At 39.6% G+C, this 18,224-nt stretch overlaps 1 protein-coding gene across 11 annotated transcripts in view; it reads right to left on the bottom strand.

The window, feature by feature from the left end:
- The window catches only part of LOC121948553 (LIM and calponin homology domains-containing protein 1-like), a 113,879-nt gene that overhangs the window by 63,373 nt on the left and 32,282 nt on the right, over positions 1-18,224 (bottom strand). For all 11 annotated transcript variants that reach the window (XM_088080789.1, XM_088080791.1, XM_042493973.2 and 8 more), the window contains one exon: positions 4,347-4,417. In XM_088080789.1, coding sequence (XP_087936915.1) covers positions 4,347-4,417 — 71 coding nt within the window. The remainder of the gene's footprint in view (positions 1-4,346; positions 4,418-18,224) is intronic.

Below are 18,224 nucleotides of genomic sequence, written 5' to 3'. Positions count from 1 at the left end.
AAGAGGGGGAACAAAAAGGGAGTAAGAAACATTTTTGAGGGTCCCACAGTGGCGTCTGGAAGGTTTATTATTACACCGATCCTAAATCAGAGAGGTGAATCTGTGCTTCTCCTTCCACCCACTGAGAGCTGTTAAATAGTTTCAGTACACCTCATATCACTACACGTGTGGAGAGGTTTGTTCCTCTGCTGTCATCGCACACACACAAGAAGGAAAACATATTTTTCAGGGATGTATGCTTCTGGATTTTTTTTCTAATATCCGATATGCCGATATATAATAACTCATTTAGCTGATAACCGTTATCAATATATCCACTTTTCCCCACCTAATTTTTGTGATCAAGTCTCTTCTGCAATGGAATTAACATCATATTATGCAGACTCTTATCATGATGGGCCACCAGCAGATGGAGACATGAAATACAATGCTTTTCACTGAGGGCTGATACCAATTATTAGTAGATAATGAGACTGTGAACTGATATTTGGAAATTATATGCATTTACAATAAAAATGAAAATCTTTTTTGTTAATATTTGAAATATAATAAACTCCAACACGAAACTCTGTTTAAATGCCTTCAGCAAATGTTTAATCCAAACTCAGACTTTCAGCAGCATATACAGCAAGTTCCCTGCAACATTTTTGCATAAGGTCAAGTGAAAATTTAAAGAAAAATGAATAAATAAAAATAGCTCCCTGAGGTTTTACAAAGTAAAAGTTCCCCCCCGCTAACACTTTCTCTGCACTTTTTTAAATTAATTTTATCAGCAATCAGTAAAATAAAACGCCAATACAGATAACTGGCAAAATGCAAAATAATGACCCCAATAATCGGTGTATGTAATATTAATTCATTGTACCAAAAAAAATCCAAACAAACAAAACTTAAAACTTAGGGTTGATGTTTTGTTCATCTCCAATTTTTCAATCAAACAAAAGTTTGCATTGTTGTCAAAAATCAGCATGTTGGCCGATTCCAATATTTCATTTTAAAGCCAATATCTGCAAATACCGAAAACGTGTTGATATTATCGTGCATCCCTAATGTTTTATAGAAAATGACAGTAAATTCTTGCAACCGGCAAAGCTTGTCAGTCATGAACAACAGTTTCAGAGTTGCCCTCTCTCCCGCTCTTCCACTTTGTCTCCAGTTTCATCTTTTGTGTGTGTTTTCATCGGGGGAAGCGCTGTAATGACTGTTCCCTCTAAAAGACAAACCCACCCTTGGATACTCTTCCAGTGTCAGATATCAGCGGTCCTGTGATGTTGACGGCATTCCAGCAGGTATTTGGCGATGAACTGCTGTAATTTACCTTTCTGGTGAACTCCAGCTTTCCTCGGTCTGCCTCATCTACTTCAGCTTCAGTTAGAGACTTCCTGCTGTACTGTATGTTTCCCAGAATAACTTTCAATAACCTTAAGAGAGGAGTGTTCTCAGTGCTACATACAATATGTGTAGGTGGGGAGAGTGGGCAATGGAAACAGTGAAGACAATATTTCCACTCTTGAAAGACTGCCTGGGATGAGAATAATGTTGCAGTCTGCTTTTTAAAATTTATTTTTATTTTCCTCCACCAATTTTCTTCTTCAAAGATGGATTTCTCCCAGTGTGATTGTTATGCATCAGTACAGATGATTTTGTTTTCGAATGTTTGGGGGGAGGGGAGTACGAACAATCCCATTGCCTCTGTCATAAAAATAATTGATGAAATCAGATTTATTTGCAAGATTTCTGCAGGAATATGCGGCTCTTGTGTGTCCACCCACGACTATTGCAGGGTTCATGTAGGGTCGGGTCTGATTTTTGGGGTCTGATCAGAGCTCAAGAGTGAGAGTGCTTTCCTTCATTTTTAAAAAAGCAGACACAATCAAAACAAACACAGTAGAAGCAACATAAATACATCATCTAATGATTATGCACAGGGACAAACACACTTCCTGACGCCTTGTGCATCAGGAAAAAGAGGAAGAGGTTGGAGGGTGTTTCACTTGTGGAATTAGTGAGAGCCGTACACAGGAAGTCCAACATGCTCGCTCCTCTTCTGCTCTGATACCATTTAAGTGCATTAACTGAGGTCAATGAATGTTTTCCCTCAATATTTGGGAGACTGTTCAAATGACTGAGTAACTGCTGAAGTATGTCAATAAACACTTTAAGGGATCCAAGTGGAGTTTTCTCATGAACAAACAGAATTTCTGCTTGTATGGTAAAAAACAACACAAAGTTTAAAATAAGTCTGTTTAAAAAAAATAAAAATTAGGATTTGGTGGACAGTTTAGTTGTGAGCCACAGGAACAAGTGACTAAGTTATTTCTCAAAGAATTTCATCACAGTGCAAAATATACATTTCTGACTATTCTTGCTTTTTTTTCACAAACTGCTTTTAGCAGAGTTAAAGAAAGTCGTGCACATGTATCTCAGAAAGCTCTGATCAGAAAGCTTGTTTGGCAGTCTGGGGCGGCTTTTTGTGACTGTTTTCAATGACAGTGAAGAGTTTTGCTGGCTGCATTGGCATAACTGAGCGCCTCATGTTTTTTTTCTCTCTATGCGCCTTGTGTTTTTACAGAAGTGGTTAAAAAAACCAACTCAAAGTGGAAAAGTGTCAAACTTCATCAGCGTTTTTTCGTGTTGTCTAATCACATGGATTTCAAGTTGGTCATTTGGCAGTGACATTGACAACGGTAGCGTATATGGTTTGTTTAAAGCTAACGTTCGCTGACTTTAATTGTCGCCCTACTAGGCAAGCTGCAAGACATATTGGAACAAACTGTAGCCTTTAACTATGATTTACAGCAAAAATGTCAAACTGTCCCTGACTCATCCTAAAATAAGCCCTGACCCCCATCCCACCAAAGCTCCTGGACCAGCTGGTGGTATTCTCTGTGATTTCTCCTCTTTCTGAGGGTTTCATACATCCACACGGCTTTCTGTTTCTCTGTGCCTGTGCCCAGTCCAAAAGTGCAGTCCACCAATCCATTTTTTAATGCAGATTTTAAAGTACAGATCTGTAAGTTTAGTTCATCGCAAAATAGTGGTTAAGTTAAGATCAGGTGATTCGATTAAGGTCTGGCAACATTTAAAGGAAGGCAGTGGGGTGCTCATTGCATTTTGCACATTGCAAGGCGGTCTAATCGTGGCCTAATGGTCTAGCAAGCAGGTACGTTCATCTTGAGGCAGATCCAAATGCACAGAAAACAATTCTCAACATGTAATTTAAAAAAAAAAAAGTGAACAGAAGCATTATTAGCCTCTTAGTGGGTAATTACAGTTGGTCATAGGGCTACCACAAAACATGTTTTCATCAAATTTTTATGAATAATTAAAAAAAAGAAAAGACATTCTATAAAAATGTTGAGAATGGTTAAAAATATTCATAAAAACAGAGTCCTCGGTGATGCCTTCAAATGTCCTGCTAGTGTTGGTGATTATAGCAAAGATGGCCCTGACATAAACTTCAATGACTTTTTAAATTCTACTAATATTATTTCCTGATTCTGTCAATCATATATGTCAGACATATTTTGGCCTACTTTCTGCGGCATGAAATACTATCTTTAGATGTTCCATGATATTCCAGAAATTCCAAACCCAGTGGGGACACTGTTAAATTGGATGTGATGTCTGTATTCAAAATAAAGATGGTTCAAACATCGCGTTTGTGTAACCGAACTTGGCAGCAAAGAATGCAGAAGAAGTGTCCGTGTGTATTTTCAGCCTTTTAGCAGCTCGACTCATTATAGGTGGGCAGACAAGAGTTCACTGTGTTGCACTGGAGGACAATTTAACAGGACAGCGGTCTCTCTGATCGCTGGACCGCAGTGTTGTGACAAACTGGTGCACTTATGAAACAAAAAGATGATGTTCTTCCTAATGATTCTGAATTATGTGAAGTTATCCAGTCTAAGCTGACATGTTCTTTGTATTTTAACATCTTGTAAACTGTCGGGACATTTTAATTATAAAAGAAACAGATGCTGAGGAAGCTGAGCACAAAATTCTAGAAATTATAAAACTATAAATTTGAAAAAAGAACAATGCAATGCTATTTTTGAACATTTTGTTCGTGACCCTTGCACTCATACTCTCAGGACTGGAGCTTTTTTTAACTGTTGCACCCATTAGAAGTCACCATGGACACAATATCATCTCAATGCCTCAAGTAAAATAGAAATAAATAAATAGAACCCATATTTCACAGTCACTTAGACAACAGGAAGATAGCATCTTTTTTTAGGGAAAAAATGACAGCAACAAAGATAAAAGCCTAAAAGCCAAGCGTCATTTCGCAATCTAATTACCAAAGACAGTCAGATAAAAATGAAAATATAGTCAGAACTTACTCGCATAGCAGTATCCCGTTCTCCAAACCTCCTCTAAAGTCCTTGTCACCAAAGCATCTTCCTGTTACAGCCTACAGAGAGAACAAAGGGAGTGAGTTAGCAAAATACAAAAAGAACGGAGCTCAAGAACAAAAAAAACAGAACGTCAACAATCAACTCAGTCTCTGAATCTGAAGTCGAGTTACTTGGAAACAAAGGAACAAGCAGCACAACCTTTATCAGCACTCCTTTCACGTCTTCACGGTAAATCCTGCAAATGGTATGGAGAGGTGCACAAAGAGCTGCCGGCCGTATATCAAGTCACTCTCTAGTTAACAGCACCAAACACTAACAAGCTTGACATAAGCCGCAATCATCCCCACCAAACGGCTCTGGCAGGCTAATATGTTGTGACAGGGGATTTATTGGGTAATAGTTACTCCGACCCTCTGAGGAGGAGAAGCTGCCTGTTTGCATGGATTTGCATGACAACAGATCATCATCAGGCATGTGTGGGTGTTCCAGACAAATATTGCAACACATTTAAATGCTGGTTATTTGTTGCAAGACATTTAAGTGCACAAAACCCCCTGGCAGCAAACCTGTTCAAAATATGTGTACGGTACAGTTGCAGCAGAGTTTACGAAACAAACTGAACCCTGATTGCTATTTTCAACCAGCAGCTTTAGTTTTGACCTTTCACCTTTATTTAGATTGAACTAAATAAGTACACTGACTGACATGCATTTATATTTATTTATTTACCTGTTTTTAGTCACCATTGCCTCCTGTGTTTGCATCTGTTTTTACTATGTTTTAATCTATCACTGTTTTAATGTACTTATGTCATATGTTGCTGCTATGACAATACAATGTCCCTTCAGGGGCTAATAAAGTTTTCTTTATTTCCTTCTCTCCTTCAAGTAATAAAGTTTTCTTTCTTTCTTTCTTTCTTCATTTCTAGCAAGACAGTTTTCTTTCTTTCTTTCAAGTAATAGTTTTCGCTTTCTTTCTTTGTAGTAATATTTTTTTCTTTTGTCTCTAGTTTTCTTTTGTCTCTCTATAGTTTTCTGTCTTTCTAGTAGTTAAGTTTTCTCTTACTTTTTTCTAGTAATGAATTTGTCTCTTTTTTCTTTCTTTGGAGTAATAAAGTTTTCTTTTTTCATTCTGTCTTTCTTTCTTTCTGTATTCCCACCGATGCAAGTGAACAGGACATGCCATTAATGCATTTGAAGTCCTACACAAACACAAAAACATCTCAAGTGCAAATATAAACAGCAGCAGTGAAATTATTGTCTGATGCTACAGAATACTGGCTAATGTGGGACTTTTAGGATCATGCCTACTTAACATCCATTTATTGTCACAAACTCTGGAAAGGATTTGGCCATTAAAAAAAAGGGGGTGACCCCTCTGGACTGCTGGTTTGGAAGCCAAAACAATTACAAGATTAAATTTCCTGAGAGTTTCTTTTACATTTATTTGTACAGCTGTGGAAAAAAAAAGCGTGGAGATGTAGAGTGTCTGTGTCGCCTGTGTGTTTCGTTTTTGTCAGCTTCTTGGCTCGTCGGGGAGCCTGGACCTGCTACAAAAGAAGAGGACTGCTGTGTGTCAGTGAGTAGGCCGACAGTAGGCCTCATTTCTGCTGCTGGGGGGGCGAGGGGGTGGGGAGAACAGTGAGGCGCCGAGTTCGGTGCTCAGGACTTAGAAAGCGAGGCAGATAGAGATAGACAAACAGACAGAAGAAAGTGGCACAGATTTGCCTTGTATGCTGACATTTAGCTATTCACGGCCACTGCTCCCTACTGCGCCAGCACTTGTGTGAACGGTGCATTGTGTGCCTGCTGTTGACAGCACAAAGGTGGTGAGTGAGGCCGGAGCGTGAGGTCTAAAAGTCTCTCTCACAGTACACACACATGGTCCACAAAACCAATATTCTTTGAGTACAGTTCATGGAGCTGCTATGCAGGGAGACATCAAATTATTTGTTGGTTTAAACATCAACAGGGAGAACTAACTGAGTGGCAAACTTCAATAGCAAAGAGGAGACCGCTAAACGCAAAGCCAACCAGTACAGAATCTCGAGCATAGTTTATGCTCTGTGTTGGGTCTCTGGTTTGTGCACCAGAAAAGACGTAATCACCCTTTTGCATCTATTGCAAAGGCTCTGGAAGTTTTTGCTGTGCTTGGTCCTGCCCACAATGTAAATTTGTCCCTGTGATATTGAAAAACAGTATTGTATATTGATATTTTACACAGTATAGTATCAATGTAAGAAATCTTAATATCGTGACAACACTACTTTGACAAATGCAAGGTTTGGTGGTTCATCTGTGTTTAGTACTGCACTGTGCTGTTATTGATTGCACCATATTCTCAGAGTGCAGAGTGTAATGTTGTCACAGACGGAGCAGCAGAAAACCAGGCGCAGTGAGAGTGAATCCTAGCCATTTATTGTGCTGGGTCCAAGAGATTGTATTTACTCTCTCTGCGCTCTGCTTCTCCTCTCATCCATTGATCAGAACAGCTCTGACTGCATCAATTATCCATGCCATGACTAAAACTGCTGCTGAGGAAACAAAATAACTTGTTGAGTTTTGCCTGCACCACAATCATGGACCCAAAATGTTTGCAAACATCATCCACCATCCTGCATATGCAGCATCTACGGCCTGTGCCACGGTGTCTTGCGTGAGTGTAAGCAAAGCTAAAGCTCACCACTCAATGTTACATCTAGTTTGTTTAAACTGAAGAAAAAAAAGAATTTTTATGACAATTTGTGGTTTTACAGGGGGGCTGTTTCTACTGCATGTAATGTACACAATATTAATCATTCCCATCTAGCTTTAGGCAAATCGGTAGAAATTTTGTGTATATTCCAAATTTTCAAACCATTATGTGACACATCTACAGACTGGAAGAGTTGGTGTAACCTTAACAGACTAATGTTGCCAGACTGCATTTTCTCGGTTAACAGCTAGAGCAATAAGATGCTAATTATCCTCCTCCTCCTCCTCCTCTCTAACCTCTTACCATTTCCACTGGGCTTACTTGGCCAGAAAAAACTTCTTTGGCTCTGCCTGCTGAGATTTAACTTCATCAATGAGAATTCTTTCTCCAGATCTGCCACTGAGAAAAGTGATAACAGCAGATTGTAGATTCCAGTACTAGTTCATATTTCTGTCTTTTCTGTATTGAAATTGACATTTTAAGATTTTATGTCACACAGTAACATTCTGTGGTCTTTTTACTGCAAATAGATAGCAATGCAAGAGTTGTCACATTGCAGAATTAGCTTTTCCTGGTTTTGTTCATAGTCTGATCTCACTCAAGATTCTCTGGCCTAGATACTTTTATATCTGCTGCTTTAAAAAAATCTGCAGCTGAGTAGGTGACCTTGATTTAGGAGCTCCTCAATAAATGTGTCATAGGAATGTTAGTACTCCACTTACTTAAGATGGCTGAACTTTTAGCTGCTTTAACATGTCACGTCCACAGTCCTTTAGTAAATAAAGTCAGGGTTTGGTTTCTTGCTTAAACATGAAACTGGTTGCTGCAGGGATCGAACCTGTGTGCTTTGACTAACAGCTCTAATATCTAGGTCAGCTCTTCACTAACCTTGTCAATGAGTATGAGTGCATGGGGGAGATTACAGTGAGATTACAGTGTCACCACCTTTACAAAGATTCAACTACAGTTTGAGGAAAGAGTGCAGCCAACAGCAGTAAAAATGACACTAAACTATTAAGGAGAAAAACTTGTGGAAAATGTACTAATGCAGATAAATTAGGCTACAGGTGGTATCGTACAAGTTCCCAATTGGAAACACAGAAAGTGCTTACACTCATAATTTCATGATAGAAATAAAAGATGTGAAACATAAAAATCTGTGTATGTATTTGAACCTTTTTTTTACATATTCAATAAATCCTAAAAATAATTTAATTAGCCTCTGGTGGGCTCAAATCTCCTGGTGGAAACCAGCGTCTTAAAGGTCGGGTCAATTAATATTCCGTCCTTTGGGGTTCACGCACATTAACATAAATTACATATTACTCTTCTGAAAATGGCAGGGACTCCGTTTTTCTCATTATCTTGCAGCTCAGTTTGGCAGCGACCGCAGAGCTGCTAAGAACGTTGATTCATGTACATCTGTTGCTCCCATAAGTGTCATCCTGAGCCGACTGACCAGAGGGAACACTTAGTTTGAGGCAACACACACCAGAGCAACATATAATACAGACTCCACACGTTTTGGTATTAGCAAATGCAGTTTGAACAGGTAACACACAGGCCCTGGCAAAACTAGACTGTACTAAAATACATTTTCAGACCCTCCAACACTTACTGTTACCTTGTCACCGGGAGGCTGATTGACTCAAGGGCTTTACATCTCGGTAGAAACCATTACTTCCCTGATTATTAAAACACCTCCTGAGTTACAGCAGGAAGCTCCAGCTCCAGAAACACTGCTATTAAAGTTGAGGTGTTATATTCCTTTCAAAATGCAAAGAAATGTTGTTTATTCAAGGTTAAGGGCATAGTGTAAAGATTACACCACAAAATGAAGTGGCCATTTAACACTACATCAAAAAACCCATCGGCATCAAATTCAGAAAAGGAAGTAATAAAATACCTACAGAAGACCACCCAGAATAATGTAGAGCAATCATGTGATCACCAAAACCAAATCTTATTTGAACATGAGGATAAAACAGTCTAATACAAAAGTGATGCTGTTAGTTTATTTAAAGTCCGGCAGGCGGCCGGAGTGGTTTTACACCGTAGGGAAAAGAGACAAAGCAAACAAACTGTAGCCTACATATTATGGGCAGACAGTGTTTTTAGTAATACTGATGGACCACAGCAGGACTGAGGTTAGCAGTGCACTTTCCCCTGCTGAGGGTTTGTTTGGTGGCTCATACAACAAGTTAAGGTGAAGGACGACACATGTGTACAGATGTGTAAGTCACGTAAGAAGGAGACTTTAGCATGAAAGCTAATGTGGGTTGTTTTCCAAAGTCAGTGGCTCTTGTGTTGTGTAGCAGGCTGCTGTCTGGCTTAGCTTTGTCTGCTCAAGTTTGACTGCATTGCGATATACTGACATGCCACAGGAATTTAAAAATAAAGGTTTATCTTAAAGATGACAATATGTATTGTTTTCACTTTGCCTCGATGTTTCTGAATTGTTGATCATTGAGTCAATATATCGATCCGGATCATTGTGGTGTTATACCCCTACAGCTCTGCTGATTTTCTCTTTTTCTTTTAGGCTTTTTCTGATAGGCCTGCAGGTTCAGGGTGAAAGGGGAGAGAGAGGGGATGACATGCAGCAAAGGGCCACAGGTCGGAATCAAACCTGCAGCTGCTGCAACGAGAACATAGACTTTTTGTACAGCGGGCACCCGCACTACCAGATGAGCTACTGGGCGCTCAGCTTTACGCAAGACATGACTGGCAAATAAGGTCTCAATCACCTTGACTGATAGCTAACAATGTTCTGTTGAATTAAAGCAAAACTAGATGGACGCCGAGGAGTGTATATAAAGATAGACAACATGACTGCTCCCTAAAAGTGAAGCCAAAATTTCATGACTAGGGGACGACAGATGATATTTTTTCAGAGCCGATACAGATACAGATTATTAGTAATTAATGAGACGGATAGCTGATATTTGGAACTGATATACATTTACAATAAAATGAAAATCTTTCTGTCAATGTTTAGGATTCCAAAACAAAACTTTGTTTAAATGCCTTTACCAAATGTTTAATCAAAACAGAAACCTTCAACGTCATATACAGCAAGTTCCCTGCAATTCTTTTTATGAAGTCAAGTGAAAATCTAAATAAAAAAATAAATAATAATAATAATACTAATAATAATAACAACAATATATAATTAATAAATAACAGCTCCATGCAGTTTTAGAGAGTAGAAGTTTCTCCCATGCTGACATGTTTGTCATTTTTTAATTAATTAATTTTATCACCAATCATCAAAACAAAATACAGATAATCTGCAAAATGCCAAATATTGGTCCCGATAATCTGTGGACCCCTAATAATGACCACCCCCTGGTGGTTGGCTGCAGTATTGGTCATAAACCCTTCACCTGCATGTCAGCAGACAAAATAAAGAATCAAAGTACATGATAAATACATTTTTCTCAAAAATGTTTTTTTTCGATTTTTAAATGTTCAAGTGTGGTTTCACTACCCTGTCACTACTGCAGATTCTGTATTCAGAATATCTTGGCTTTATTTGTGGGAGGGAGTGGAGATGTGTTGTTCATTTGTATATCTAATCTGTGGGGGACACGATAATGAAACCTAAACATATTAAATATAAATTTGGTTTCCTATTTTTTTTTTCCCTAAAAGGAGAGCACAGGATGCGATTTACCAAGCAGATATGTACGCTGCAAAAGACACAAAAAAAATGCAATGCAATGTCAGTTGGACTCAAACAAACACTTCAATGAAAAGATGCATCCTAAAAATGCCGGAAAATTCTGAATCTGAACAGACCTTTCAAACCATTGCAGGGTCATATGAGGGGCCTCAATTAAAAAGAGGAATGTGTCGCCTCTGTTGTTTTCAGGGGAATGTCGCCTGCATTGTTTCACCAACAATCAAATGATCCTGGCTGGCTTTTTTTCTCCTTTTCACTTCCTTCCCTTTGGAAACGCTTCATGTCTAAACCAAAGTCATTCTCACGGATTCACATTCAGTGTGGTCATCACTGCTATCACCTTGGTATTCAAACTGACAGTGTGTCTAAGTTGCATGAATGAACTTTGCAGAAGCAAATTCTGCTTTTGCAAAAGCCTGTTTCCCTGAGGGTACAGTAGTGTGTGAATCTATTTTTTTGCTTTGATGAATTATGAAATAGAAAAACCCAATGAAATTTTAGCATGGAAACTCCCGGGAGACGTTGCTTTCATGTTCTGGGATAAAACATCAGTTTGATGAGAGGAGACTGCTCCATAGTCAAATCATGTCTGGCAGAGGACCGCGAATCCAACACAATTTACTGAAATGATCTTGCCAAAAAAAATAAAATTTTTAGGACAAGACACAGATGAGAAATTCATACTGCAGATTCAAGTCAACAAATCAGCCAAATCTAGTTTTCTGTCAAAAAGCAATCAGGTCAATGACTGTTTGTCAGAACTTTTACATCTCCCAGTCTGAACCAGCTTACTGCACTCCCTCCACTCTGGGGGCCACCCAATGAAAACAGACCTATTGCATTGGAGCAGTCATCTCAGAGGCCCCACATTGGACGGCTACCTGTCCCAAATTAACGACCAATAATTCAAGGTCTGAGGCAGGTTGGTTTCCGTGACTTGGGGAGGTAAAACACTACTTACTTCAAGGCCCTGAGGCAAAGCGTGATCAGCCTGTTAAAGTCTTGACAGCTGTTAGCTCAAGGGCTGCTGAACATAAACAGAGACATGTGCTCCCAACCCACACGCCTGCTTTACAGTCGCACGCCTGCTTTGTAGTCGAAAGCATTCTACTTTACAGGATGTAGTCTTGAGTGTGTTGCATAATCCTTACTGAATCCAACACTATGCATCCAAGTTCAAGAACACATGTAAACACGTCTTGTGGCCTCTGGCCAATAATCTCGTTAATTCAATTTGGCAAGAGAGTTTAATCTGTTAACGCTCCTGGTTCCGATTAGCGGTACAAAAACAACAGTGTGCAACATGGCCATTCAGTCGCACAAACGTGAGTGGGGGGAATAGAAACAGTACTAGTGATGCATGATTTGTGTAGTCTAATGTCTTCTTTAAGCAGGAAACTGAACAATAAACCTCTTAATTTGTTCAGTATTGCAGAACCTAAATCAACTGTTTCATGACAAGACAAAACACTATTTTGGAACAGAAATACTGAGACAATCGCCAGGTTTTTATCATCACAAAAAAGATTAAATCTTGCCTTTGGCTTCAGCAGAGACGGGATTTGATGTTAAAAAAAATGTCCAAAGACAAAGAACAGTATTGAAATTGGTAACATCTGACAGTTCATATGAGGGGGCCCCTCTGGCTGGGGGTCCATTGAACTCATGGAGCTTCGGCCACAGTTCAGCCAAAGGTCAGGAGTGTTATCTGCCTACGGTCAATCATCCGGACCTTTTTATAAGCTGCAACCACTGGCACCACCGCAGGGATCCTCTATTGTGACTCTGCTGTGTGCTCAGTGTGCTGGCATGTTGGTGAATGGACTGAGGGCCGCTGGGGAGTTTAAGGGAATGATGTGAGATTTTCATTAAACTAGTCTATTTCTTATGTTTTGTGATAGCACATAATTACAATAAAGGATGAATAGAATGAAAGTTTGTGCACAAGTTAAGTCAGTTTGATTTTTTTCTACATAAAATAGAAGATTTGGCAGAACAGGTCAGCACGAAGAGGAGGGACAGTTTGGACCTTTGAATCACGTCCAGCCACAAAAAATAGGAGCAGAATCATTTAGTAAGTTACTCAGTTAGGCTACATCCACACTGATATATCTTCGTTTGAAAAACATAACGACTGTTGTGTTTATGCCGAGCATCAACACTACCACAGCATCTTGGTAGCCCTAAAATGGAGGGCTTTGAAAACGCTGCTGAACCCGTTAAGAGTTTGGAAACTCACATTTTCCTCCTGATTGGGTCTTATTATTTTGGATAGATAGTTGAACCACTAGTTGCAGCCCTAGGTAAAGATATAATGTCCATCTTGCTAAAGTGGCCCTATACATAATAATCCAGAGGAGAGGTGTTTACATAAAATCAAGCACTATCTGGAAAAATAACAAGTAATGTCCCAAAGCATATTTCATTAAAGATGAGCTATAAAATATGACAGAAGACTGCATGTATCACCAAGTATATGCTATAATTTATGCCGTACAAAGTGAGATGCAGCATGCGGTTACATTTTCATGAGTATATATGGAGGTGCTTAAGGCATCTGGGGCCAATGTGGGCCTGGAAAACTCGATCGCTTGTGTATCTTTTTCCTTGTTGCCAAATTTAAGCATGCATCATGAGGTTTTCCCGAGTTGGCAGACGCTTTCGAAGATTTGGGCTAATATTGGATCATGCTTCTAAAGCCTGCATGGCAGATCACCACTAAATCACCGCAATTAGTTGCAGATCCAACCGTTCACCGTGTCTCACTGATCTGGAGACGATGACGCCAGAAGATACAGGCGAGTCTTTACTGTCGGAAGAGCCACAGCCAAATCTAAGTGAACTCTGACTAGTGATGTTTTATTAACCGACACAAACACAAAGATTCATGGTTCCTCATTGGGCCACACATAAAAGCATTCAGTGACTCACCCACGCACCTACAAAAACATCAGCGCAGACATTTGATGTCAGCATGTGTTTACAGGAGGCTGACTACAAACACCCCACTTTTTCTTTTTTTGGCGGGAGTTGAGACAGACTGCTCTGAGGAAGCCGCTGAAGTTTTAAATCAACTGAGTCGAGCTGGAGCCGCAGCGGAGTCCCTGCTCAGGCCAAGGACAATGAACAAGAGAGTATTACGAAACAGGGATCATCACAGGTAATGACAGTTAATAGAGTATAATTGGCTCTGTATTATACGGAGGAATCAGTACTGTACCGCAGCAGTCGAATTCCAGAGTCAGACCTCGGCTTCTGTAGGGAATATTTACAGACTGATTTGAAGACAGCAGATTATTTAAGCTCAGTCGGTTGTGATAGATGACCATGTTTCATAGACTAAAACTCGTAATTGTTAACATCTTGTGAGACCACCACGAAGAACAAAAATAATGACCTCTGGCAGAATAAAGGAACAAACATTAATACAAAAAGAATTCAGCTACAAAATATTACATTATTTTTTAACAGAGAAGACAACATGAGAAAAATTATGCGTGGGACAGAGCGTTATGTAAGACCTTTGTGCTGAATAACTGCAAGTTTACCATTCACATGTGCCAACCACACGCTGCAGGCTGCAGCAATGAATTATGTTGATTTGTAGTCGTGGAGCGCACAATAAAAGAGAAAGGAAGACATAAATAAGTGTGCTGTTGAAAAGTGGACAACAATCACACTGAGGCAGATCAGTTCAAGAAAAACTCACTGTAAAATCTGACATTGCATGTAGAAACAGCATTTTAAGCGAGCACTGCCAGATAACCAGACTGTTAATCAAGAGTTTACACTGTAAACAAGTTTCACAACAGTTTACAGAACACCGATATCTCTGTGTAGCACATTTTGAAGAATGTGAGGAGGGATACAACTCGACTTCCTATGAAACTGGCACGCACTACTTGTATTTGAAACACAAACAAACAAACTTTCTACTGTTGCTTTCTCTTTTGAGTCAGAAAAGCACAAATGTTCCCAGGCACATGGAGGATCCTGTGAGAGTCATCTGGCATGGGAAGGCTTACACAACCCCTGATTACTCATGTATGGCTCCTACTCAGCAAGATGCACTGCACGGTCTCATCTGAGCAGAGGCTGCATGTTATTTACATGTCAGACTGTCGATAACAGCTGAAACTCGTCTGAAATGGTCTATACCGTATTCAAATGTTATAAAGGCAGGTAGTTCACTTTTCGTGCTTAAGTTCACTTCTGTGTGACACCAAGTTGGTGATCAGATAGGTGGGGATTAAATCCATGACCCTCAGGTTACAGAACAGTTTCACTTACCACAAAACCATCCTGTAGGTTACTTAAGAGAAATCATCAGAGCCTAAACAGCCTCAAGTCTAAATGTCATAAGCATCCTTTGGCATAAGGCCAAGTTTATGCAAAAATTCATATTACCCATAATATTGCCTTTAGTTTTATATTTATTAAGAATACACAACAATATCGACACGTCATCAGTTTTGGCAGACATGCTGAAACATGCAGATTTCTGCCGATATTTCAAACTGTTTTCTTTTTTTATTGAAAAAGTAAACATGAACAAAAAATCAACCCCAAAGTGTTTTTCATATTTTGCTAAATGAATAAATATTACATACATTGTATTTCATGTCTTCATTTGCTGGTAGGCCGTAATGATAAGATAATATGATGTTAATTCTGCTACAGAACACCTATGCCTTCAAATTACCTCTTTTGGCCAACAAACAGGACAAAACCCGACGACTTTTAATTTACTTTCATGAATGACAAAAAGCAGCAGATGCTCACTTTTAAAAGGCTGAATCCAGCAAATGTTTGACAGTTTTTTCTTAAAAAATGACTAAACTGGGGGCGTCGGTGGCTGAGTGGATAAAGCAGGCGCCCCATGAATAAAGGCAGCGTCCTTGCCACAGCGGCCTCGGGTTTGACTCACGCTCAAGGCCCTTTGCTGCATGTCGTCCCCACTCTCTCTCCCCCTTTTCACGCTATTGATCTGTCTTATCTAATAAAGGCTAAAATACCAAAAAGTAATCTTTAAAAAAAAAAGACTAAACAGATTAGTCGATCATCAAAATAGCTGGCAATTAATTATCTTAAGATCAAGTAATTGATTTGTTGAATGACTGTTGCAGGTCTAAAGCTAACATGAAGGCTCTCCACTGTTTGGTTTAACCCGAGGACACTGAACTTGCTTTGCCATATGGGCCACTTTTGTAAAATGACAGGATGCCAGGAGCCAGTTCATGAACAAACATTAATAATTAAAATATAAATAATAGTTGGTCTGAAACCTCTGACAGGGGATCCTCCCCTGGTACTATATTTTGATGCTTTTTTTGCACTCTGGCACCTTATCAACAAAATACAAAGATTCCTATTGTGACTGAAATTATTGGTTGGCACGTAACTCGGAACCATATCTGACCCTCAGGCCGTTTCCTGATTCCCTGGTTTAACCCAAGCAACAATACAATTTACTACTGCAAAACAGACATGGTCCAAAATCAAATTTCAGTACAGTTTCAATCCACAAAGAACTCACTGAAACAACACAAACATTTAAAATAATTACAAATCATGGTTAGCTCCATGCTAATTAGAAACTGTGAAATAACACTAGCCCGGGGATTACTGATCTGTCAGCCGCAGCAGCCTGCAGGAACACATTTCCCACGAGCGGAGCTGTTTTCAATGTCACACCTTCGTCTCTAGAGACGGGCCCTCTGTCTGTCAACTGATGAGCTCTGAATGGATGTCCGTCTGCTGTTTGTGTTCACACTGTAAATCTGGAGACCACCTGGAAGTGTGGTCCATATGTGGCTGAAATATCTCACTTTAATACGTCATCATAGAGCTTATTTAATAGATGAAACACGTGTCACTATTTTAGGAAAGAGCGGTAATATAAGAATAAAAAGTTAATTTATGCTCAGACTAAAAATGAAACTATGGGCAGATTATAGACATAACTGACTGTAGACAGAACATTTTACATACAACAGGACAAACTTTGACGTGACACATTTCAGACACTAGTACTGTGTTGGGTTCTAGGTTACACGTTGGACAAGTTAGTACCTGATGTGTTGTTATGATGGACTTTTCCCTGTGGCACAATTAATTATTCTTCTGTAATATCCTCCAGCACACCTGTGTCTCAGCACAGATGATGTGGTCCCTTTGAGCTGCTCTGTCTGGTGTTGCTTTGAAAGCTACATATCAAAGTGCTGATTGTCAGGCCTCCTTTAAAGGCCACAAATGAAGCTTATTACGATGCAGCCCAATATGACGACGCCTTGTTTCACTGATCTATGACCTATATATAATTTGAGGATTTAGGGTGATACTATCATTACATAAATATCAGGGTTAAATCATGATTCCCTGGGATACGCACAGTGTTGCATAAAGGACTTTTTCAAACTCAATTCAGCCAACCTCTTTCCAATTTACAGCATATTTTGGCAGTAAAATGAATATTTTCTTTGCAGTAAAAACCTCTCAGTCAAAGGCAAAACACTACATGACCTGTGGCAGGCCTGGCAGCCTTAAAGATGAAAGCTGCCTGAATGCTGTATCCGTTTTTCCGACTATACTGTACATGAGAGCTGGCCTGTGTCTGTAGGGCAGTTAGTCTTCAGCGCTGACACAATCCACGTCCTGTTCTTGAGAAATTGATACTGATGCTGTCATAACACTGATCAAGATAACATTAAGTTTTTATATGCAGTTTAATACCAACCAATTCTTCTTATCAACCCCTGCAGACAAACTGAACTGGCAAGAAAAACAGTCCGTCACCTGCTCACAATTACAAGGAAATGTGCACACCATGCGCAAAGTTACACACACATGCATGCAGAAACCGTCATATTCAACTAAACCCTCCGTGACAGTAATTCCCAAAGACAAGTGAGGAACTTGGAGTGCGAGAAGGTTTTCCAGACTTGGCTCGGTTTTTGTGTCTCACTTCAACAGAGCAATGAACCAATCACTTCTCAGAGGAGCAGAGGAGCCATGTGACACATCAATATTAACAACGCTTCAACGAGACACAAGTTCAGAGGTCAGATTTCAACTCTGTGTCTTTTGATCCTTTGTCTGTTTTTGTGTCTCCAGTGAAGGAGTGTACCCTAACGAAACAAGCTACTGCTAATTTGCTGGTGACGCATGTCATCCAAGTATGTAGTGAATCACCTTTAAAGGGTCCTCAAAAAGTGCGTTCTTACTCTTTCCAGCATCAATCAAAACTTTCAATACAGAGTGTCAGTGGATGTCAAGGACAGTTAAACACTTGGTGTCAATTGGGAACTATGCAAGTAGCCAACTAAGATCTTAAATGGTAGTGAGTGGCATTTTAACAAATTACTAGCATCTTAAAAAAAAAACTGAGACTGCCAGCCTCTACAGGAATTCACAGCTCATTTGGGCGCAAGAGCTAAACCCACAAACTTCTGTTCCTCTAGTGCAAACGGAGTAAAAGCTTTGAG

This window comes from Plectropomus leopardus, chromosome 8, assembly GCF_026936395.1.
Source record: "Plectropomus leopardus strain MGB_pleo_1.0 chromosome 8, ASM2693639v1, whole genome shotgun sequence".
NCBI classification, from domain to species: domain Eukaryota; kingdom Metazoa; phylum Chordata; class Actinopteri; order Perciformes; family Serranidae; genus Plectropomus; species Plectropomus leopardus.
This window is presented reverse-complemented; position numbering and strand designations above follow the sequence as displayed.